Below are 23,039 nucleotides of genomic sequence, written 5' to 3' on the forward strand. Positions count from 1 at the left end.
CCAGAGCAGCTGTCAGATGGGACAAGGGTGGCTCCACCACTCCTGGGCCTCCTCCATCCAGCCTGCCATAATGCCATCAGCAGGAGCAACACATTTCTCTGCATATAAGTAGGCCAAGATGATCAGTGTGTAGAGATGCGCTGGGGACAAACCAAAACCCACTAGGAGATATCAAAGGTCCTCATGCTCTCATTTGGATTCTGCTCAGTGGTTTACAACAGGGATGTGTTGCGGTATGAAATGTTACGCTCAGGGCTGCCCTGTGAGCCAGCGGGAGTTCCAGCCTCCCAGGACATCAGACATCCTCAGAGCATTTAAGCACCTCATGGTCTCCATCAGGTAAGGGCCCAGACTCCCATATGTAAATAATGCAAGAAGAAATAAGACTGTTTATTAAAATAAAATCTCTCTGTCCCAATTCACACCCTGCTTTGCGCAGGCTCCGTTCACAGCAGCACTTCGGAGTCCTCCAAGCAGCCATCAGCACATGGCAGCTGAGCTGCAAGCGAGCTGCCAACAGGCAAGGTGCTGGCCTCGGTCCACGCTGGGCCCTCGTGGGGCAGCAGTGGGACGTAAGGCTCCTCTGTGGGGCTGCTCTCACTCTCAAGGACGTACCTCAAGCCCCCATCGTGGATATCCACTGCCACCAGCGCTGCCTTCGCGTCGGAGCAGCAGGGCTCAGCAATGTCCCCAGGGTCCAAGTCAGAGTCCGCGTGGGGGAAGCCCGAATCCTGGGTGGAACTGGGGCTCTCCTCTGGCAGGCTGGTGTTGACGTAGATGATGTCCTCTGCCCCCCTCAGGGCAGGAAGGCTTTCCAAAAGCTTCTCCAGATGAACTTTCAGCTGAGAGAATGTGGGTCGGTCAGCAGGCTCAGCCCTCCAGCAGGAGGACATGATATCGTACCTGGGAATGAGGAGAGGAATGCAGCTGTTGTGCAGAATGTTGCTGAGTGGCTTTGGGATGTACAATGTGGTTTTATTCCCTGCTTGGGAACTGGAGGAGTCCTGAGTCACTTTGCATTAAAACAAAGCAAAACCCACTCCCCTATTTTAACTGCTTTGTTGAGAAAGGAGCACAGCACCTCCAGGCAAGACCCTCAGGGCAAAACAGTCTTAAAAATGAAATAACAACAAAGACTTTGACTCCTTCACCACAAACTGCAGAGGGCACTGCTGCCACCTCTTCAGGACCCAGCAAGGTGACCTCTGGTACCACCTGCTGCAGGCAACCCATCATCAATCAGCCTTTGGTGTGAACCCCACCAACACATGGCTTTCTTTGGGGATGTTTTTGGAGGTTGCTGTGTGACGCTTTGCCTGGAGTTAAGAAGATGTTGTTTGTTTGTTTTTTTCCATTCCTGGGTCATACTCTGCTCTTATTAAAACTCAGGAGATTAAAGGTTTTGAGCTCTTTTTCTTTATGAGACACGCTCACTTCAAATTTGGCCCACACCATTATTCTGACCAGCTGTCTCCTCAGAGCCAACCTGCTTGTGTGTTCCTGCCTGTCAACCCTACAAGGAAAAAAAAGGTTCTGTCCTTGACATTTCTATTTGAATCCAGTGTCTCGGGACATTTGGAGTGGGGACATGGGAGGCTTTTTGCAGCCTGGATGCAGTGGTGTAATACTCACAGTTCATCTAAGCAGTTCTCGGGCTTTTTGAGCCGCTGCCCGTGGAATAGATACTCATAAATCTCGTGGTTCTGCACCCCTGGGTACGGAGTCATCCCTCTGGTCGCTATCTCCCACATGGTAACACCAAATGCCCACTGTGATAACAAAGGGAAAGCGTGCTGCAAGGACATTTCCAGGAGGAATGAATGAGTCTTTTCATGGGGAAAGGTCACTTCCTAGCATCCACTGGGCTCTCGCACAATGCTAATAGTTGTATCTTCAGTCCTGCCTTCCCCAGAATTGGAAACGATAAGACACGCCGTACAACAGGCAAGCAACCCACTCAATAAACTTATTCCAGGATGCTGGGCAGGCAATGAAAGGTCAGCACGGCCCGTTACCGACAGTCCGTCTGGCTTTTGCACTTGCGAGGTACAACAAGTACAACGTGCCACAGCTGTGGAGGGCTCGACTCAGGGATCGCTTTCTAGCTCTTGGCTCCTGCTTTCAGGCTGCCCAGCCGTGTGTACCTACCACATCGCTCTTGGTGGTGTAGACACGGTCAGCCAGGGACTCTATTGCAATCCACTTCACTGGCATTTTTGCTATTCGGCCCTGTCGGTAGTAATCACCGCTGTAGATCTTCTTGGACAACCCAAAGTCTGCCACACACACCGTCATGTCATCCCGTAACCTGCCAGGTACAAACAGAATCAGAGAGCCCCGGGGAAGCAAAGTCTGCTTTCCTGACAGATGCATAATGACCGGTGATCGTGCCTCCATCAGGCTGGCCCTTGAAACACTGTATATGACTGCCTCTTCTTTATAGAGCTCTAAAAATGATAAGCAAGAGAAGTTTGACATGCCAAATTCTGGACTCTAGTCCTGAGATTGGTCTCCTTGCTACATCTCTCCAGGAGACTCCAAGGGAGGTTTCGCTTAAGGAAGCCCACTCTGTATGCTAATTCCTAGCACTATAAAGCCAAGGGACTTCCACTAGTTTTCACCTAGCCAGCCCAAAACAGAAGGAAAGCAAACTCACATGCAGTTCCGAGCTGCCAAATCCCTGTGGAGAAACTGCCGACTGCTCAGGTACTCCATCCCCAGGGCAATATCCACCATGAACTTCAGCAGCGTCTGCAGGGGCACGAACTGAGGAGGGAGGATGTGGGTCAGAAGTGCTTTGGGAAGCATGTTTGGTCTGACTGGACCCAGCTCAGGGCAGCTCCCTGGACAGCCATTCTGTTAGTCTCAGAGAGCACAAGGAGCCCACAGCAGTGGCCACCGTGGGTGACAGCATCAGACCATGAGATTCATTGAATCAGAAACCTGAAGGAGCAGCAGATGCTGGGGCAGTCTGGTGAACCAGACATCAGGAAGGCAAGAATCCCACAGGCTTCTGTGGAGCCAGATCCCACACTGCCACCACCCAACAAAGCAGGTGGCAGGACTACAGCAAGTTCTCCTGTAGTTCTCCAAAACCAAAAGCAGGTTTTGCCAGTGTCCCTAAAAGAGCCATGGTCACCCCTTGCTCTTTGCAGGCCCCTTTGCTACCTGTCTTCGTTACCTGGGGGGCCATCTCCAGCCGGGAGCGAAGCAGGAAGCTATGCAGGTCACCATATTTCATGAAGGGGAGAACCACCATGGGCTTGGGGATCTGCTGAGAGCTCAGCTCGATGCACACACCTGGAACACACAGACACAGCTCACATGTGGGACCTGAGCACGGTTTCACTCCCAGCCCAACCTGGGGACCCCATACCTAGGAGCTTGATGACATTTGGGTGGTCAAAGTCCTTCATGCATGCTGCTTCACTGAGGAACTCTTCTATCTCTCTATGGGAGAAGTTATCCACTGGAAAGCAAAGGGAAAACAGGAAATTTAAGACCTTGAGAGCTTTAACACTTTAATCACTGTTGCCACATATCTTCACAGCAGAGTTCCTGTGTGGGCAAAGGGTAAGGGACCACCAATATGACAGAGACATCACACCAGAGGTTTGCACCAGCATTGGGTTACACAGCACATGGAAGCAGGGAACAGCCCCACACCACTAATGCAGAAAGCACTGGGCCAGGGTGGACAGATGCCACGGCACAAAGAAGGATTAGATATGAGCATCCCCCAAAAGCTTGGGGTCTGTTATCTAGCCAGAGACAAGTCCTCTCATTTCCCAGTTCCTCAAGAAAAACTGGCTGTAAGAAGAGTGCCCTTCCCAGCAGGGCTTTGACCACCATTTGGAAATGGGCATGAGACAACCCAAACACCTTTCCCCATATCCCACCAAGCTTTCCCTTCTACTGCCCAGCATCTGCTCAGCAGATCTCCTGCCACAGCTGTGTCTCTCTGGCTAGGACCAGGACCAGGAGCAGCAGCAGAGGCCAGCATCCCTACAGAACAGTTCCAGGCTATAGCCCCAGAGAGGGGTGTCAGGAGCACCAGTAACCACTGTGCCAAACAGCATCAGGTTCTGCAAGGACAGGTTTACTTACACTTCATGGTCTTGACAGCCACCTTCTGTGGGGTACCTTCTGGCTGGCTGAGACGCCCCTCCATCACTGACCCGAACTCCCCTGCACCATGGGAAAGAAGCAACCGCTTTACTCACACCTCACACGCTGCCTGTTGAGACATCACTGTCTTCTCAAAGATCTGAAATGCTCTAAGACAAAGACCTTGCCTCTAACAGGCAGAGGAGTTTGCTTGAGTCCTCATGGCAGGACAAAGACATGAATTTAGGGATCCAAATTCGCAGCCTGACACTCTGCCATCCTGGGGCCAGGCAATGATATGAACATCAACAGCAGTCCCTGCCCCATCAGTCCAGCCACGTACCCACCACCAGCACCACAGCACCATCACTCACCCTCTCCCAAGACCTTCCCCAGGCTGAGGGCACTTCTGTCAATGACAACGTCCTGCAGCTTCTGCTGGAGCTCGCTGCTGACACCAAGGCTACCCACTGCAGGAGAGGGGAAGAGGAGTGAAGAACTGGAAGAGTCAGGCCCAGGGCTTGCCCTATTGCTATCCAGTCACCTCCTTGCAGAGGGATGAAAAGAACACTCACATGTCAGTTCGATGGCTCTCCGGCAGTAGGACTTCTTGGCCGTGTAGTTCACCACCAGCTCTGAATCATTTCTGCTGAAGGCATTCCTGGTGGGATAGAAAGTGTGCGAGGTCACTTCAGCTGTTTTCCCTCTGCTCAGAGAACCACAGCTGCAGGCACGGGCAACCACGGAGCTACCCATGAGATCAGCAGCAAAGGAGGAAATGCACGTTTGCTCTGATCCTTTTCATTTCCCTCTCACTGGATCACTGCCATTGCCTACAATATCCCATCAAAACATCTACTTGATAAACAAGGCTGATCTACAAAGGAGTGAGTCACAGAGGTATTCTGGGGAGGAAATGGGATACTCATTTCCTAGTCTTACAGCAGTCTGGGCTGGTAGCAATACTACCCAGATCTACCACTTCCTACAGCAACCTCCTCTGCACGATATGCAGCTTGAGCGTGTCAATGCTTCACATTAGCACGTAGCTCCTTTAGTCACCACAATCCCTTAGCCAAAAATAAGTCATAGGAGGTATACACCACAGCCCCAAAATAACGGTGGGCATGCTGCTAGGAGATGCTGTGCTACCTTTCTGGAGCAGGGCCGTTCAGAGAGCCAGCTCAGGGAAACAAAAACTGCAAGGACACGGAGATTCCCATCATGTTACAGCAGTTAGAAAAGAGATTCTTACAGACAATCATTTTTCAGACTGGGATTGAGGTGATGCCATGGGAGATCAAAGCAGACGTCATTCACTACCAGCTCAATTAACTCCCTTACTGAAGTGATGTATTTCCAAAGGAGTCGATTATATCATTTTTCCATCCTGCAGCGGACATCCAGATGATACCACTTATAAGGAAAGCCGATAACGCCACAATTATTTAGCACAAATAATAGGACAGGGCAATTAAATGCCACTCAGAAAGTCACAAGGGTGAGTGTGCAGCGCTGGCTTGTTGTAGTAGATAACAGCCCTTTGCCCATGCTACTAAAAACATCACTAAGTGTGGTCCAGTGATCTCTGCCCTGCCAACACTGCTGTTGCACTCAGACATTGGACCAAGACAGGCTTGGTGAGTGATGAGGCAGGAATGGTTTCTCCAGGCCACAGGATATCATACATTTTTGTTCTCTTTCTACTGAGTCGAAATGCCAAGGCCACCTCCCATACTGAGTTGCCCAAGTTTACTTCCCTTTAAAAATAGGAATAATTAAGTAAAAGGTGCACTGCTGAGCTAAGGAAGGAAGGGGAAGTACTGTCACTGTGGTAAAATCACACTCAGTTCCCCTGTGCCTCTCAATGGCATAAAAATGGGAAATGACAATGCTGCAAGAGGCAGAAGCCTTCTCCCTGGATCCAGAGTGGTCCTCCCCTGCTTGGCCTTGCCCCCATGCCTGCCACCTGCCCAGCACAGAGCACCACCATCAGCTGCTCTCCCTCTGGCTTACCCATACTTTGTTTCCATGCATCTTTTCTGGATGACCACAGACAAGCAGAGGATCAGCCCGACGGCAACCGTACCACAGACAAAGCCCAGTGCTACTATAAAGGAGTCTGTGTTCCCAGATGATGGTGTTGAAGAGGGAGCTGAGGTTATTAACCCTAAGGAAACATCATGTTAGCAGTGCTGGTGAAAGACAGCCTGTGGAGAGCAGGGTAGGATCTGCCAGTGGCTGAAGCCAACCCCAGACCAGTGTGGAGAAGAGGAGGCTCGGGGGAGACCTCATGGCTCTCTGCAATGACCTGAAAGGAGGCTGTGTGAGGTGGGGTCAGTCTCTGCTCCCAGGGAACAGCCATGGGATGAGAGGGGATGGCCTCACGTTGTGCCAGGGGAGGTTCAGGCTGGCTGTTAGGAACAATTCCTTCTGCCTAAGAGTGGTAAGGCAGTGGCACAGCTGCCCAGGGAATGGTGGGGTCACCATCCATGGAGGTGCTCAAGAACTGTAGGGTTGTGGCACTGAGGGACATGTCAGTGGGCACAGTGGGGGTGGCTTGGTGGTTGGTCTAGATGATCTTAGAGGTCTTTTCCAACCTTAAGGATTCTATGAATTTCCTGGTGCTGCATCCAGATAGCCTGGACAACACGGACAGCATCTGGCATTGATAGTGTGATGGCAGCAGGGAACTCTGACCAGATCTGTGCAAACCTCCAGTCAGGGAAAGCATACACTGTGTGCTTCCACAGCATCTCCCACCCACAGAGATAGGAATCTCCTTACCACTGGCAGGAACAAAGACCTCCACCGGGCTGCTGAAGGGCCCCACACCGCCTTTGGTGACAGCAGCCACACGCACCGAGCATGTGGCATTGGTGGCCACCACAGGCAGGATGGCCATGGTGGCATTAGGCTGGGCTTCCGAGGAGATGTTCTGCTGGAGACAAGAGGAGAAGACAGGCATGGGATGGGGCTGACAGCAACAGCGAAAACCAGAGGTTTGCTGAGTTCATTATACTATTGCATGGCTTTGCTTCTGGAAGCCCAGAGGAAATACAGAAGGAACAACAAGCTATTTATGGAGAATAATAGCCCTGAGAGGACTGGATGGGATCTGAAAAGGAGCTGAGCATTGTTTTCTGTTTCAGTCTCATGCCTCTATTGCTCTTTGCTTATCAACTTTGCTTATCAGCAGGACAGAGCCAGAAAAGAAAGCCATCCTGCAAGGGAGGAGGAAAGGCACTGCACACACCAGGGTCTGAAACACCTTTCTCCTTTCAGCTGTCTCACTTCTACAGTCATCAGCCCCATTTCATGGCCATGAAGGTGTTCTCCAGTGTGAGTAACACTGCCTGAGGCTGCGTCCCTGACTGCCAGGAGCTGGCACAAGGGCCACTACGATGCTGCAGCTCTGTCCCACGTGGCGCGGGGATCTGACGCACCCAGGGACAGCACGGGCTCTGTTCTGTGCCTGGCAGATGGCCATGGCCCCACGGTGCCACTCAAGCTCTGTGAGCCTTGTGCCAGGCAGTCCCATGAGCCCCTGAGCTACCACCACTCCCTCACATGGCACTGCCCTGATGGCCTTCTGTTGCAATGCTCTCAGCTTCATCCTTCCATTGCCTGGCCACAGAAACTAAGCCTTAGGGCTGATATATTCTGATTTTATGTCAAGCTAATCATATTTCCAGCTTTAAAAGTGTGTTTCCTTGCCCAGTGACATTAGAGATGTCAATGTGTTTCATGGCACAGGTCTTTTTTTCCTTGATAAAAGCACAAGTGATCTTCTTTTGTTGCAAATTCCCTGTTGTTTCCTGATCTCCTTGTGACTCAACCAAGCAGCTGAGAAAGTGCCTGCTGCTGCTCCTCGCAGACTGCCAGCTGCAAAGCAACTGCCCTATGATGTGCAAAACATCTGTCTGGTTGCTGGAAGAGCCACAGCCTGGCTCTGTGCTGCTGCTCAACTTTACATGGCCAAGCAAAAATGGCAGCAGGGGTGGGCGATGAGGAAATCAGAACTGATTTCTGTTCACAAAAAGGCCACCAGAATTGATGTGAAACACACACAAGCACTAGGCAGAGCTCCACAAGCACTAGCAGAAGGCACTGCCCTGAGAAACGTCTCTTTTCCAACCACTTTGCTTTCATGGCATCCATCAGCGGAAATGCACACGAGGTCATTTTCCCACCTCCAACATAAAACTGCACTGGGATGCTTTAGCATCTCCCACAGCCCTGCTGTGTCACTTGAGGACAGGGCAGAACGGATATCAAACAGCTCGTGGAGAGTATGAGAGCATTTTCAAAGCAGACAGCCTTTCAGTCAGGATGGAATTGCCAAATGTAATGATTTTTATGAGTCTTGTGGTAGCTGAGGAATTCCTTCCTGTCTCAGCTCCTGCAGTTTTGGGTCCAACAAGAATCGCTGGTTTAAAAATAAAGCCAGAACTTTTTGAAGTTTTAAAAGCTGTGTTTTAAACTGATTGTGGAGAAAAAGAGGCCTGCAGGTGGCCCTGCTGACACAGAAATCCACAGTCCCACCGCAGTTCTGGTGCCAGGACTTTCAAGCTGATTGTTATTTGGGGGGAAGTCTGACATGAGAAGGGCAGGATTCTTCACAGCACTTGTGCTCCATGGGGCCATTAGCATAGGAGAGAGAAAAGAAGCAGGGGATATCTAGCATTTAATATCCAGCCTCTCCAGAGCCAAAATTCAGAGGCTTTATGTCTGGAAAACAAAAGCTTTTCCACTTATTTTTGGCAAATGGCAACGAGTGCATTGATCCTGTGCTTTGGTCTGTCTGTCCAGTCAGCTCCAGCAGACAGACTGCAAGCAGCTCCACAGCCAGCCCAAGGATGCTCTGTGAGGGGACGTGGCACAGCCTACCACCATCCCCATGCCTCTGAATTCTGCAACAGCCCTTAGGATAAGGAGTGCTCACCCCTGCCCTTGGCTCGCTGCCTCTGGGCATCTTCACAGGCATTTTCACCTTTCAGAAAGCCCATAGGGTGATAAAACAAAGTAGCAATGAGAAGGACTGCACCTTTTGATCTGCAAAGCCAAGGTCCTCTGGAAGATAACTGCCTAGCAGAGATTCCTACTTCCCATCTGAACTCACTCCCCACTAGTGGGGCTAAAAACCCCATGCTCTCATGAATGAGAACAGTAATGGAACGGGGTCCTGAGCAGAAATTTCACTGCCAAAGAATTTAACTTGGGAATTTTATTAAAAATAATAATAATAATAAGCTTCTCTAGAGCTAAAGGGCACAGCTTGTTTTTTACTTACTGCTTAAGAGATAACAAATGTGTCAGCATTTCTTTTTTTTCCATGCTGGTCACAAGACCATAATATTGTTTCCTTGACTTCATTCAGTCTGGATCTATACGTGCTCTTTTTCAGAAGCACAAAAGGAGAACAGAAAATGCAGCATCTTACAAAAAAAGACCATGAGTCACTTTTTCCACACAGAATTTAAGTTGTCAGTGCCTCTCTGTGCTTTTGGCCTGGGACAGAGGAAGACCAAACCACAGAGCAGAGGGGATGGCTGGATACATCCATGCAATTATCCAAAGGCTCCCTGGCCACAAGCAGAGCTTGGATTGGATCCCGTCCTCCATCTTTAATGCTTCTTTGCCCAGTCCCTAAGATGTCCCAAAGCCTGGAGAAGGCAAGCAAGGCTGTGCCAAATGACTTCATATGCTGTGGACAGGTCCCCTGCCCTAATGTGCTCCTTGAGCTTAAGAACTCAGTGCTGTGGGTTGTCTATGCTTGAACTCTTCCCCAGTCCCCTCGTGACTTACCAGCCCCTTGGAGTCCTGCCACGTGTGCCAGATGTGATATCCATGCAGCTCCCCATTTGTCCTCTCAAGGGGTGGCTTCACCCATCGGATTTCCAGGAAGGAGCTGGATTCATTGAGTGACACTGTGACATTCAGCGGCTGGGTAGTTGGAGCTACAAAAGTCAAAGAGAAATAAGGTGAGGGGAGGCAGGTAGATCTGTGCATCCCTGAGGGAGGTGGCAGGTGGGCTGAAAACAAGCTGTAGCTCAACCAGACAGCATCCACTATTTCCAATAGCCTTTAATATTTCCAGCAGGTGATCACATCTGGATACATTTCCCTTCTCCAATAGAGAATCAAGATATCCCGACCCTTAACAGCCATCTCTCTGGACCAGGATCTCATCCAGGCAGTCTTGCACAAAGCATAGCAGTATGCCTTAACCAGGGAAACCCTTCTCAGCACTAGCAACTCATTTCCTACCTCCTTCCGTGGTACTGGCTGTTATCCAGGGGCTAAATGCTGACCAACCGACTTCATTCTTGCAGGAAACACTAATGTTATAGTCTGCCATGGGCCACAGCTGCTGGATGTGATACACGTGGGGAGGCACCGATGTGTTAAAGAGCAGAAGTGAGACATTGCTTCGTGGAATGGCTTCCTTGACCTTAATGGAAAAATCAGTCCAGAAACAGGGATTAGTCAGCAATAACCTGCAGGCTGAGAGGCACAGCAGGATTTTACATCTGTAAACAGGATCCAGAGTCCTGCCCCCCTTTCTGTCCTCCATCAAAACAACACCAGGGCCTCGTTCTTAGATGCTGCTTCATCCCTACCGAGCAGAAAGCAGGCCATTCTCAGAACCCAGCGCTGGGTCTCAAATGCATGGGGAGAAGAAAGAGCCGCAGCTTGGCATGGCAGAGATGTGTGAAAGTGTGGAAAGCAGAGGGAGGGATGGATGCTTTGCTATTTCTTGCAACTGGAAGCAAAAGGAGCACCCAATGGAATTACCAGGCAGCAAGTTTCAAACAAACAAAACGAAGTCTGTTTTCATTCAGCATTCACAGAACTTGTTCTGGTAACGGGGGATGCTGAGAAGGCGGAAATACTGAATGCCTTCTTTGCTTCTGTCTTTAGTGAAAGGGGTCTCCCTCAGGAATCCCAGACCCTGGATGTTAATGAGAGAACCTGGGGAATGTGAGATTTCTCTTTAGTCAGGGAGGAGGTGGTCCGTGAGTGCTTAGGAAACATTAAGGTCCATAAATCCATGGGACCTGATGGGGTGCACCCGCGGGTGCTGAGAGAGCTGGTGGAGGTCATTGCTAAGCCGCTCTCTGTAATTTTTCAGAGGTCTTGGAGAACTGGGGAGGTGCCTGAAGACTGGAGGATGGCCAATGTCACTCTGGTCTTCAAAAAGGGCAAGAAGGAAGATCCAGGTAATTATAGGCCAGTCAGCCTCACCTCTGTCCCAGGGAAGGTGATGGAGCAGCTTGTGCTGGATGCCATCTCCAGACAACTGGGAGAAAAGGAGGTTATCAGGAGTACTCAGCATGGGTTCACCAAGGGGAGGTCGTGCTCGACCAACCTGGTGGCCTTTTATGAAGATGTCACAAGCTGGGTGGATGGGGGGAGAGCGGTAGATGTAGTCTACCTTGATTTCAGTAAGGCTTTTGATACAGTCCCCCATGACATCCTTATAACAAAGTTGAGGAAGTATGGGATAGATGAGTGGACGGTGAAGTGGATGGAGAATTGGCTGACTGGCAGAGTGCAGAGGGTTGTCGTTGGCGGTGCGGTGTCTGGCTGGAGGCCTGTGACTAGCAGCATCCCCCAGGGGTCTGTGCTGGGTCTGGTCTTGTTCAACATCTTCATCAACGACCTTGATGAGGGGATAGTGACCACCCTCAGCAAGTTTGCTGATGACACGAAGCTGGGAGGATTGGCTGACACACCTGAAGGCTGTGCTGCCATTCAGCGAGACCTGGACAGGCTGGAGAGCTGGGCAGTAAGAAATTGGATGAGGTTTAACAAAAGCAAGTGCAGAGTCTTGCACCTAGGTAGAAATAATTGCATGCACCAGTACAGGCTGGGGGAAGACCTGCTGGAGAGGAGCTCTGCTGAGAGGGACCTGGGTGTCCTGGTGGACGACAGGTTGGCCATGAGCCTGCAGTGTGCCCTTGTAGCCAAAAAGGCCAATGGCATTCTGGGGTGCATTAAAAAGAGCGTGGCCAGCAGGTCGAGGGAGGTGATCCTCCCCCTCTACTCTGCCCTGGTGAGGCCTCATCTGGAATACTGTGTCCAGTTCTGGACTCCCCAGTACAAAAAAGACAGAGATCTCTTGGAAAGAGTCCAGCAGAGGGCCACAAAGACGGTGAAGGGCCTGGAGCATCTCCCCTATGAGGAGAGACTAAGTGCACTGGGTCTGTTTAGCCTTGAGAAAAGAAAGCTGAGAGGGGACTTGATCCAGGTTTATAAATACCTGAAGTGTGGGAGCCATAGTGGCGAGGCTGGTCTCTTTTTGGTAGTGCATGGGGACAGGAGTAGGGGAAATGGGCTGAAACTTCAGCATAGGAAGTTCCACACGAATGTGCGCAAGAACTTCTTTACAGTGAGGGTGACAGAGCACTGGAACAGGCTGCCCAGGGAGGTGGTGGAGTCTCCTTCTCTGGAGATATTCAAGACCCGCCTGGACACCTACCTGTGTGACGTGGTGTAGGGAGCCTGCTTTGGCAGAGGGGTTGGACTCGATGATCTCTAGAGGTCCCTTCCAACCCCTATAATTCTGTGATTCTGTGAACTTATCAGACATTGTGGGAGACAAGAGTGTGAACAGCCCCAGAGGGGCATCAGTGAAAGTGATGGGGAACTGGGCAGCCACAAGTATTACAGATAAAGGTCTAGATCCAATCTGTGCCTTGGGAAAGTGCCAGAGGCTCTCTTCCCTCAGGGACCTCACTGCATTAGCACAGTCTTCCCTCTCATGAACCCTCTAGAAGGACCGATCACAGACCTCATTACACTCCATCATTATACAGAGAAGGTTGCCCAGAGAGCTATGGGTGCCCAATCCCTGGAGGTGCCTAAAGCCAGGTTGGATGGCACCCTGGGGAGCCTAAGATAGTATGGGACAGGGGTTGGGACTGGGTGGCCTTTTGGGTTCCTTTCAACCCAAGCCATTCTGTGATTCTATGATCATTTAGCAGAATGGATGAATTCAATGTATTAAAAACAAGTCATGATTTTTGCACAAAGATAAACAATTTTTCCAGTGTATCAGGGCTAAAAAAACTCCCTAAAGGACTGGAATGACTGCTCACATTGGGGAAAAGCATCTCATCATATTCCAGGACCTGTTTCCACTGCAGCTGGTGCACTAACTGGCTGATCTGACCCCAGATGCAGGGCTGGGACACGGAGCTTCTGCTCTGATCAGGCATGAGAGCCACACGCTTGCTCAACATCGCCTCTTCTGTTTTGCTTTCCACACGTCAGCAAAGTTCTCAGGACACAGTGAGCCCCACAAGAGCAGCCTCACTGGGATGGTGGGCAGAAGAGGGGAAGAATGAGACACTGGCATGAGCAACGTGGATAACTCAGAAGACAGCCCAAACATGTCTTCCAGAAAGAGTCTATCAGATTAAGGTGTTTTTTCTTTAAAACATGCTTTTTACAAACTGTAACAGCTTGAACTTGGCAGATATGATAAGAACAACTCCTGCTTTAAGCACCAGAATGCACAAAAAAGATCTACGTGGTTGATGGGCCATGCTACCCAAGCATGAGGATTATCAAAGGAGACAGGAGAAAAAAGGCTTAGTCATGGCTGTGTTTTTGCCAGAAATCATGTCTTGTTTTCCAATTTGAAAGGCTATTTCCTACTGACGGACCATGAACATGAAGTCATAGGAAATTCCTTGGCTCTCCACCCCACTTCCTGAGCTCCAGTAGGAATGCAGCGATGGACACAGCGCTAATATTAGCTCAGGTACCTTTCCCCTTGGTAACTCCTTTCACTTTTACCTGCCTTCCAACATCCTTTGTCTCCTGAGAGGTCAGAGGAGATGTCACATAGAAATAGGCTGAAAGGAAAAGGGAGGAAACAGTCTGTCCTCTGGCTCCTTGCACTGCACAGCCTTTTGCCTGGCCAAGGGCGCAAACACAGCGCTGATTCGTGGGAGCTGTCTGAGGGTTACCGGAGGGCACTGGAGCAAGCTGAAAGCTGGAGCTCTGCTGTCACCACTGCCACTCAGCCTTCCGAGCATTTTCACTTCCTACCAGTGAGAGTTCATACAGTCTACTTAAAGCCATGTAATTTTTAACGCTGAGAGAGAGATAGGACCTTCAGTGTAAGAGCCTAAGGACTGCTCTGACACGAAGGTTAATGAGAACAGAGGGTTTGTAAATGCGGAAGTTTTGGATGCCACAATATGCTGAATTCAGTCTGCGTAGAATTTCTCCTGACAGTGGCAGAACAGACGATGTACTGCCTGAACCAGGTGACAGATTAACCATTACAAAAAATACATCCAGAAGAGAGCAAGCAATGGGCTTGAAAGACAGACAGCAGGCGGAAACTATTTGCAGGGCTTCATGAATCCATGAAGCTTCACTAGCTTGTCCAGGAGACTGACAACCCTCAGCTCTTTCCCAGTACTCACAAGGTGTCAGGAATGGAGAGCTGAGAGAAGCCTCCATCTCCAAACTCTGGTGAGAAGGCCACATCTGGGAAGTGTTTGATCAGAAGATAAAAGCAGGGACAAGCACGTGCTAATAGCAATTCAGGATGTAGGAAGCCTCCTAAAGAGTATCTCTCTGGGCATCTCTCTATGAAGAGACCATCTCTCTATGAAGAGACCTGGCAACTTGACTGTCCCAACTGAGAGACCTAGATCTCAATTTAGAGGTTCCCGTTTCCCCCCTCAGTTGTCTGTTCTATGTATTTCAAGTGAGATGAGATGACTTACTCCCCTCATGACTCACAACTTGAGGACCAGCATTTGCATCCTGTTCCCTCTGCCCACCCAAACAGCTGTCTGGGTGGTGGCACCCAGTACCACCCTTCTCCCATTCAACTTCTCTGCAGGAAGCCTTTCAGTGAACTTTCTCCTGGCAGCAGGCAGAGCAAAGCCACACTCTGTGAGCAGATCACACCAGGCCCACCACAGCTCCTTTTGAAGCCTCTTGTCCACCACAGTGGTGCTCCAGCTGCCTAGGTTACCAGCACCTGAGGACTCTACTACCCAGCTTTGACTTCTTGACTTCATGCTTCCCCTTTCAAAGCTACTAGGAAAGTCCATTTGCCAAAACCAATAGCATGGCATCCAGGTTGTAGAAGCAGGGGCAACCACTTACCTGCACACTGCAGCTGTTCAAGGCAGAGAATGAATCAAAGCCTGGCACCCAGGCGATCACAATGCTGTGGGCCATTCTCTTCAGGACATGCACGGTTTTTGGCGCAGATGGTATTCCTGTAAGGCAAAGCCAAGCACAGTCAGCTCTTGTGCTGGGGGGCTATGGAAAGCTCTGCCTAGTTCAGGGCAGGCAGACTGTACTGGTTGGGGCACAACAGCCCACATGCCTGGTACAAGCTCAGTAGGTTTATGCCTTAGCACACACATGGCCTGGCTGGCTTCCCCCAGGCAGCTCCTGGGGCTCAGTTTAACTGTGCAAGAAGCCCAGGAACTGTCCTTGTTAGAGCTGCAGCAGTATCCTGTATCGGTGCATTGTAGATATTTTAGACCACTGGCAGGGAAGTAGAAAAACTTTGTTTTGATAATACTCTGTATGAGCCGAAACAATGCTCTGCATTGCTTAGAGGCAATGACATGTTTTGGGGAACACCTTGCATTACCGGAGTGGTTCCCAATAGGAACGTTGAGAATTAACACAATTTCCTATGGAAAACTGTGAGTGCTACCCTGGTTGTGAAGGAAGGAAAAGAGTGATACAGCCCTTCCGAAACCTACTCTGGGTCTGACAGTTCTGCTTTCAAATGTGCTTTTTGGTGTTTCCTCCCATGGCTGCAACGCTGGGGCTAGGCTTGCCTTGAATGACCAAACAGCACCGGGTGACTGTGCTAGTACCTGCAACCTGCTTGATTTTAAGTATCATTTTCAAACAGGGAAAAATAAATGTGCAAATCCTAAAAACACCACCTTCAGCTAGTGTATGTAGTGCTGGGACGTGTGGAGCAGCTCCTGACGGACAAATGTACTCAACAGGTAAAGATAACACCATGGTCCCACTTACCTTTCACGTTGACCTGCCCGGGGTTGGAAGCAGTCAGCCCTTTGCTGTTGTGAGCCTCACAGCTGAACAGTGCTGTTTCATTGAGACCTACAGGGGAAAAAAAACAAGGACCTTTTTGCCGTACCTCTACAAAATGCCCAAATCAAACCAACTCTCCACCTGTTGCTCTCAAAAAGAAAAAAAAAAAAAGAAAGATTGTGGCTTCCTTTGTTTTAATGTCACTTTATTTTTTTCCAGCAACACGAAAGACCTCTTCTTTTCCACTGCTTTTTGCCCTTCTGGCTGGCAGCTGGTCGGCCGAGGGTGACCCATGTAGACCTTCTCACCACCTTCCACACCATGAGCCACGTGCATGCAGCCAGCACCAGTGCACAGGACAGGACTGTGCGCTTCTACAGCATCATTGCACAACCTCTTGAGTAAGCACTTGTTTTGTGTTCAAAAAGGGAAAGACAGAAAGCAGAAGAGCCCACCACCATGAACTGAATCAGATGACTACTTTCCAAAGACTGCTCAAATCTCCCAGCTGATAATGAACTTCTTTTGGGGTCTGCTGGAAATACCCAAGTGCAGAGTGCTGCCGGTTTCCTCTGCGTGTTAACATGGCCTGTGTGATTTGATCCAGCAAGCAACTGCACTCAGGACTTTTGTCTCATGCAAAGGACATTTGCAAAGGATGTTTGTCTGAGACAGGTGCTGAACCATCACTGCTGTACACATGGTGGCACAGGTGCCTGGGAGTGCATCGCTTGCTGCCTTCCCAGAGTGGTTCCAGCTGTGTGCAGTGTTCTCAGCATCTTTAATTCAGCTCGGCAGACTGCAGAGATCTGCATGAAAGTGCACTGAAAAGAGTTGTCTGCCTTGGCAGCTCATCTACCTGGATGTGCAGCAGTTGGTTGGGAGGTTGGCTGCAAAAAGGGGGGTGTGTGGCCATCCCTAGATGGAAATGAGGACAGGGAATGATGTACCAGCCTGTTCTATTGTATCAACACGTCCCATTGCTGCTTGGGTACTGTCCAAACCTTGCTTTTACAGCCTTTTCCTCTCTAGCGGAAGGAAAACAGCCTCTTGTAGTTGTACAAGTAGAATGAACCTAACTAACCCAAGCCCACAGATGAATAGAGGACATTAGGACACCAAATCTGGCAGCATCAGCATATAACGCTGTATCTAAAGCCTGTTACTTGGAAGCTTAAAACCATTCTTACCGGGAATGATTTTAATGAAATGCCTTTCTGATTTTAGTGAAATGCCTGTCAGCTACTGCAATGTGAAGGACTTGCTGCAGTGTCCTGGACTTACCAAGTGGCACCTGTGGCAGTGTGACAGGGCTTCTGGACCCAGAGGGAATTGTCCAAAAAAAATCCCAACCGAACATGGGACAACCAGATTCATTCCAAGAGGAATGAGTCACTTCTTCCGGCTTTCACTGCCTTTTAAAGTCTGCCTTTGGATGCCAAGACAGGTCAGTTATAGCTTGGCTGTTGATTAGCTAGTGGTGTCCTTTCAGTGAGCAAATCAAGTAATCCTTCCTTTCTTTTGTCTCTACAGCATAACTACATTGGGTTTGGTATCACAGAGAACTTTTCTCCCTATGCTTCACCAAGTTGGCAGGGAGATGTTGAGCAGAGGTCCTCCAGAGACCAGAGGGGATCAGCCCACAAAAGCAGCAGCGTGCTGGAGGCGAACAGGTTACCCACAGCAGTGGGGTTACTCCCAGGAGCACATCTCATGTGCACTGCAGGGCTGAAATCTAAATTCAGGTTTGTTGGTCCTTAAGAGGTGTCTGAGAGAAGCCTTGTGGGCAGCCAAGATACCCAGAAGTAGAAATGCTCACGTCTGCTTCCCCTGGAATAATTCCCTCTGGGCTCACCTGGCACAGTCAGAACTGATGGGGAGATGTAGGGTTTCACATTGAGTTGGACATTGTTACGAAACCAGTAGATTTCCACAGGCTCTGGTGGGCCCACAGCTTGGCATGTGAGGTTGAAGGGGCTGTTCTTGGTGACATTCAGTTTCTCAGGCTGTTGAATGAAGTGTGGGAGCCCTACACAGATGCAAAGCAGAGAAACAAAAGATTCAGAGAGCTCAGCAGCATGGCTTCAACAACAGCCCCACACTGTCTCACTCAGGCTTGGCTTTGCCAACCAGTCCCTTCCCATCCAGGCCTCCCTGTTTGTGGCAGACATGGCAGCTTGTCAGGTATCTCTGGCCTTGCCCGTCCCCAGCTCACCTTCCAGCTGTACCAAGATGGGATCAGATGCAATCTCAATGCCAGAGATGTTGAGTTTGCAGACGTAGGAGCCGTTATCCGAGCGCTGAGCAGCCTGGATGCTACAAGAGAGAAGGAGGAGGTTGTGGGCACTGTAATGGGGAGAGCTGCCCTGCACACAGGACACAGGTAGGTGGGAGGTGGGTTGAAATCAGCATCAGTAAGCCCAGAACCCACAGTTAACAGATGTTGTGTGTGCAAACCCTGCCTTTGAGGGTTAGGGAGCCCACCCCTGCCAGCTGCATGGCAGCCATCCCTCCCCAGGGGCCATGCTGGGGACATCCCTCCCGCAGAAGGACAGCACTGGTTACCTGAATGTGGAGGTCATGGCTACCTCCTCCTCATCAGGGATCTCAAAGTGGCTGGTGGCAATACGGTCCAGCGTGTGCAGCTCCCTGCCATCCTTCCACAGAGAAATGCCAGGGGAGTCTGGCCGAAGCAGCAGCTGAGGTACTTTGATGGAGCAGTTAAATGTGACATCCTTAAGCTCATTTATCACAATGTGTCCCACTGTGGGGTTAAATTTCAGCTGTCTCAGGGAGGTGGTAGAAGGCTTTGTGCCCTGGGGAGGCCAGTGGCTACTGGTGAGGCCTCGTTTGGGGCGGTGGTGCCTTGCCCACAGGGGCCTTGCCAGCGGGGCTCCCACAGAGAAGGACCTCAGTCCTCCATGTACACCAGCATCACCTGCAAGAGGAGACCTCAGGTTTGTCATTTGTGACCCAGAAACTTTCCCAAAAGATTCAAAGCCTCCGAGACACCTCTTGTAGGAGCTTCAGGGAGGAAACAGGGAGCCTAGGGCTGTCCCAGGACTGAACAGGTACAAGCATCACCTCCAAAAGCACCTTTAAGCAACCCAGAAAGTTCCAGACTGCTTTTCTCGTGGCAGGGGAGAGGCGGGAGCTGTTTGTGCTGGATCACGCCTCAGGGGACTGGAATCGGGCAGGAGGAATTTGGGACTCAGAAAACCCCTTTCAGGGGCCTCATCTCGGGCGTTTCCAGCTGGGAGGAAGTCCCCATAGAGGATTTGCTGGTTTTAGGCTTTCTGCTCCTGAAGCCACTCTGTCCCCAGTGTGGGGTGAGCTGGGTAGCAGGGGATGGGCAGCACAGGGCAAGCACAGTGCTCTGGGGTACAAAACCACCCAGCTTTGTGGCTGCCTCTCTGGAAAAGGCAGGCTGAGCCAGTCAGGCTGCTGCTGCTGGGAGCTGCCCTCACCCATCTGCTGGGGGAGAAATAACTGCGCTGATGGAGACATGCCTTCAGACAGCGTGTAGGAGCTGCCTGCTATGCAGCCTCGTTCTCCCACCACACTACCCTTCTGCAGACATTTTCCCAACAGAAGACACTTTGCCAGCTCTCTCTGTGGCCTTCATTCCCCCACCTACATGCCACTTAAGACACAGAGTCATTGAGCTGTGTCCTCCGCCTCCCTCCTCGAGCATTCCGCACAGCCACAGACAAAATGAGGAACAGCTCCATGGACAGCCATTCCCCCAAAACAAAAGCATATATTCTGAAGAGAGACGATCTGGAGAATACCCTGCAAATAGGTGCTTTCATTTCTGAGCTTCTGGAGGCACACCAGAAATCCTGAGCAGATCAGTAAATCTCCCTTGCTGCAAGTGAGGGCACTGTGCCAGACAGGAGTTTCACCTCCATTAATTTCCCTCTCCCAAAAAAAGCTATTTGCGGGGTTAAAAACAAAACAGCAAAAGCAATGCTGTGGGCAGAAAACATGACCTTTTTGCTCAACTCGAGTTCAGCTGCGTTTGTTTTGGGGCAGGTCTGAGTCCTGAAACATCAAACAACTCCAGGTTTTTAAAGATACGTCATTAGTATCGTAAGAAATGGAGCATGAGCCTGGCGTTCAGTGCACAGAGCCAAGAAACACAGCCTAATTTTGAGGCTGGATGTACTCCTTTGCTAAGTTGCTCGCTATTTTTAACCCCTGAGAAATGGTGCTTCTAGACAGGAACTCAAGAGGAGTTTTGAAGCTGGACGGGGCGGGGGGGGGGAGGGAAGAGAAAGGCTTTCTGGCTGACACACAAAACAATGGGTTTCCCTTTCAGGGGAAAAAATAAAAAGAAAGAAAAGAAAAAGAACTTAAGCTTTTCAAACACGCTTCCTAATCTCCACCATCGCAACACAAACAAAGTCCATGTGACTGCAGCTAAATGCAGCCTCCCCGATTTACTCACAGCAGCCAGGTGAGTGACTTTGCAGTGGCCAGATAACCCCTAAAAAGACCAGGATAAAGCAAACAAACAAGAGAGCAACACAGAGAACTCCTCCCCTTCTCCAGGCAAAGGTTAGCCGGGTTGGAGGCATTCCCTTCCTGACAGGACTGACCCCAGCAGGATGGCTGAATGAAGGCTAGTGGCTGATGGGAGCAGCCATGATCCTGCCCCACTGCAGCGCTTGGTGCAGCCTGCCTGGTGGCACTGGGACAGCTCGCAGGGTCCCCACAGGGCCAGCTCAGTTTCTGGCCATCACCAGCTCTCCCTTTGTGTTCCCCTTCAAGGCAAACTTCAGAAAGCAAAGGGAATCTCAGCCTCAATTTCTGCACTGATGAAGTGGAAAGAGGTATTTGCTGGCCCAGGAATGAAATATTTTCCTCTTTGACTCATGCTGACAACAGGAATTTGTTGAATGAAGAGCTCCCTTTTGAGCACCCCTCCATCTCCAGCTGTTTGGGGTGTGACTGTCCCCAAGGACTCACCCGTGGTCAGAGCTGCTTACTCAAGCTGGCCCCAAAAGCCAGACCCCCAGAGCTGGGAGGGGGCATGCATCCACCAGATACTCACAGGGTGCCCACTGCCCTGCAGCAGCATAAGCTGGCATGGAAGAAACTCCACGTGCAAGCATGATGCTGTTCACTCAACATACCTGGACTGGCAGCAAAATTCCAGCACTAGCAAAGCTCAGACCCCAGGGCCAGGATAAGCAAGCAAGTAGGTGACAGAGCAGTGACAATGCTCAGCGTGCCTCCTCTACTACTAGCCTGGACAAGGGAGCCTAGGCAGAAAGTCTGCCTTCTGAAAGGGGCATGATGGTTTACTACAGATGAAAACAAGAAATGAGGAGTTGCACGCCCTGTGAAGGAGTCAGTAAGTTGTCCTACTGCAATCCCTGTAAAAGAAAGTATTAGAAAATGCACAGGTCTGCCCCCATATGCCTTATGACTGTACTCCTGTATTAGCAGAAAGAATGCACCTGCCGACAACTGCTTTCTGCTTGGGCACCTGTTGAAGTGAATCCTCACAGTCGTGCAGCACAGAGCATGATCCGAGGAAGGATAGGGAGCACCTCTTGGGCCTGCTGTATCCATCCTGCCCTCCAAAGCTATCCAAGATGACTGTGCCCTGGGGCCACACCTGGCTTTTTAAAGACACCCTGGGCTTCACACACTTTTTGTGTGACACATTCCAGGACCGCAGTTTGAACCCGACAGCAGCGGTGGGTTTGCGGTACTGCAGGCTCCCCCAGCTACAGCCCACGCTGTGAACTCTCACAGTTTTGCTTTTGCCCAAAGCAAACCGATCTGACTGCCATCCCATCTGAGTAAGTATATCTTCCCACCGACCCCACCACCATCCGCCCCCTCCCCCCCCGGGATGGACCACGGACCCTCAACGGCTCGTGTGGGGCAGCCACTCTTTGCTTTTAAGCCCCTAGACCACGTCTGGCTCTTTGCATTGCTTTTTCCAGGTAACCAAGCTCCACAAACTGCGTGCCGGTGCCACGAACTCAGCAGTTTTGAGCGGCACGGCCACGCAGCCATCTCGGCCAGAGCTACTCGGGGCACGTTCCATTAGCAAATCCAGGACGCTAAATCTCTTTCCTCCCTGCAAATAGAGCGGGGTCCCGCCGCCCACCGGGAGGGCCGACGGAGATGCCGCTTCCCGCAACCCATTCCCGCAGTCCCGGCTTTTCCCGGCCCGGACTCACCGAACTCAGCAGCCCCGCAGCGCGGAGGAGGCAGCGCGCAGAGCAGTGCGCAGAGCAGCGCGCAGCGCCCGCCGCCCATCCCGGCGCCTCACCGAACACCGGCCCCGCTCCGCAGTCCCGCACGGCTCGCGGCGGCACGGCACGGCACGGCACGGCACGGCACGCCTCCCGCCTCGGCACGGGGCGGGGACAACACCGGGCTGCGATACCCCGAGGGACGAGGTGAAGCGTAACGAGGAGGTCTGCGGGGTGGTCAGCGCGGTGACGAGGGGACACACGCGTGCCCCAACACAAACAGGGCTTTGAAACCAACCCAGCACTAGGGGCTGGGCTTTGGGAACGGGCGGCCTCCCTGACCTCCGTTGTGTTTCTCTGCTTTCTGCTCCCCGTGCCTAACGCTCCCAGAAGTGTAACTTTCCAGCAGTTGCCTGCGGTCCTCCCAAAGCCGTGCAGAGCTCCGCTGATGGCACTTGGTACGGCTCAGCAGCCCGTGGGAGCGGATTTGCAGCAAAGAGATAAAGCAAAACTTATTTCTCCTTGTGCGTAAGTCCTGGTGGAAGCTGGGATGGGCCGTGCCTTTCTCAGGCTGTTAGAAGGAAAGGAACCATATGAAATCCAGTCTGAAATCTTTTTCTTTTTCTTTTCTTTTTTTTTCTGTTGGGAAGAAAAAAAAAAATG

General features: G+C 50.9%; 1 protein-coding gene across 2 annotated transcripts; it reads right to left on the reverse strand.

Moving 5' to 3' along the window:
- Window positions 1–360: 360 nt before the first annotated feature.
- On the reverse strand, window positions 361–22,589 carry MERTK (MER proto-oncogene, tyrosine kinase). 2 transcript variants are annotated; one of them, XM_072332063.1, is made up of 19 exons: window positions 22,362–22,589; window positions 18,727–19,099; window positions 18,377–18,477; window positions 18,017–18,190; window positions 16,144–16,230; window positions 15,247–15,362; window positions 10,378–10,561; window positions 9,916–10,067; window positions 6,895–7,045; window positions 6,124–6,277; window positions 4,683–4,768; window positions 4,482–4,577; window positions 4,108–4,188; window positions 3,377–3,469; window positions 3,182–3,300; window positions 2,657–2,766; window positions 2,149–2,308; window positions 1,633–1,769; window positions 361–903 (listed from the first exon to the last, which is right to left on the reverse strand). In XM_072332063.1, exons 1-19 carry the CDS (start codon window positions 22,438–22,440, stop codon window positions 447–449), a joined length of 2,910 nt encoding a protein of 969 aa, XP_072188164.1. In that variant the 5' UTR covers window positions 22,441–22,589; the 3' UTR covers window positions 361–446. The 2 variants fall into 2 exon arrangements, with proteins under 2 accessions (XP_072188164.1, XP_072188163.1); XM_072332062.1 differs by having other exon boundaries at window positions 6,895–7,048.
- Window positions 22,590–23,039: the final 450 nt, after the last annotated feature.

Source organism: Excalfactoria chinensis, chromosome 3, assembly GCF_039878825.1.
Source record: "Excalfactoria chinensis isolate bCotChi1 chromosome 3, bCotChi1.hap2, whole genome shotgun sequence".
Classification (NCBI taxonomy): Eukaryota; Metazoa; Chordata; class Aves; order Galliformes; family Phasianidae; genus Excalfactoria; species Excalfactoria chinensis.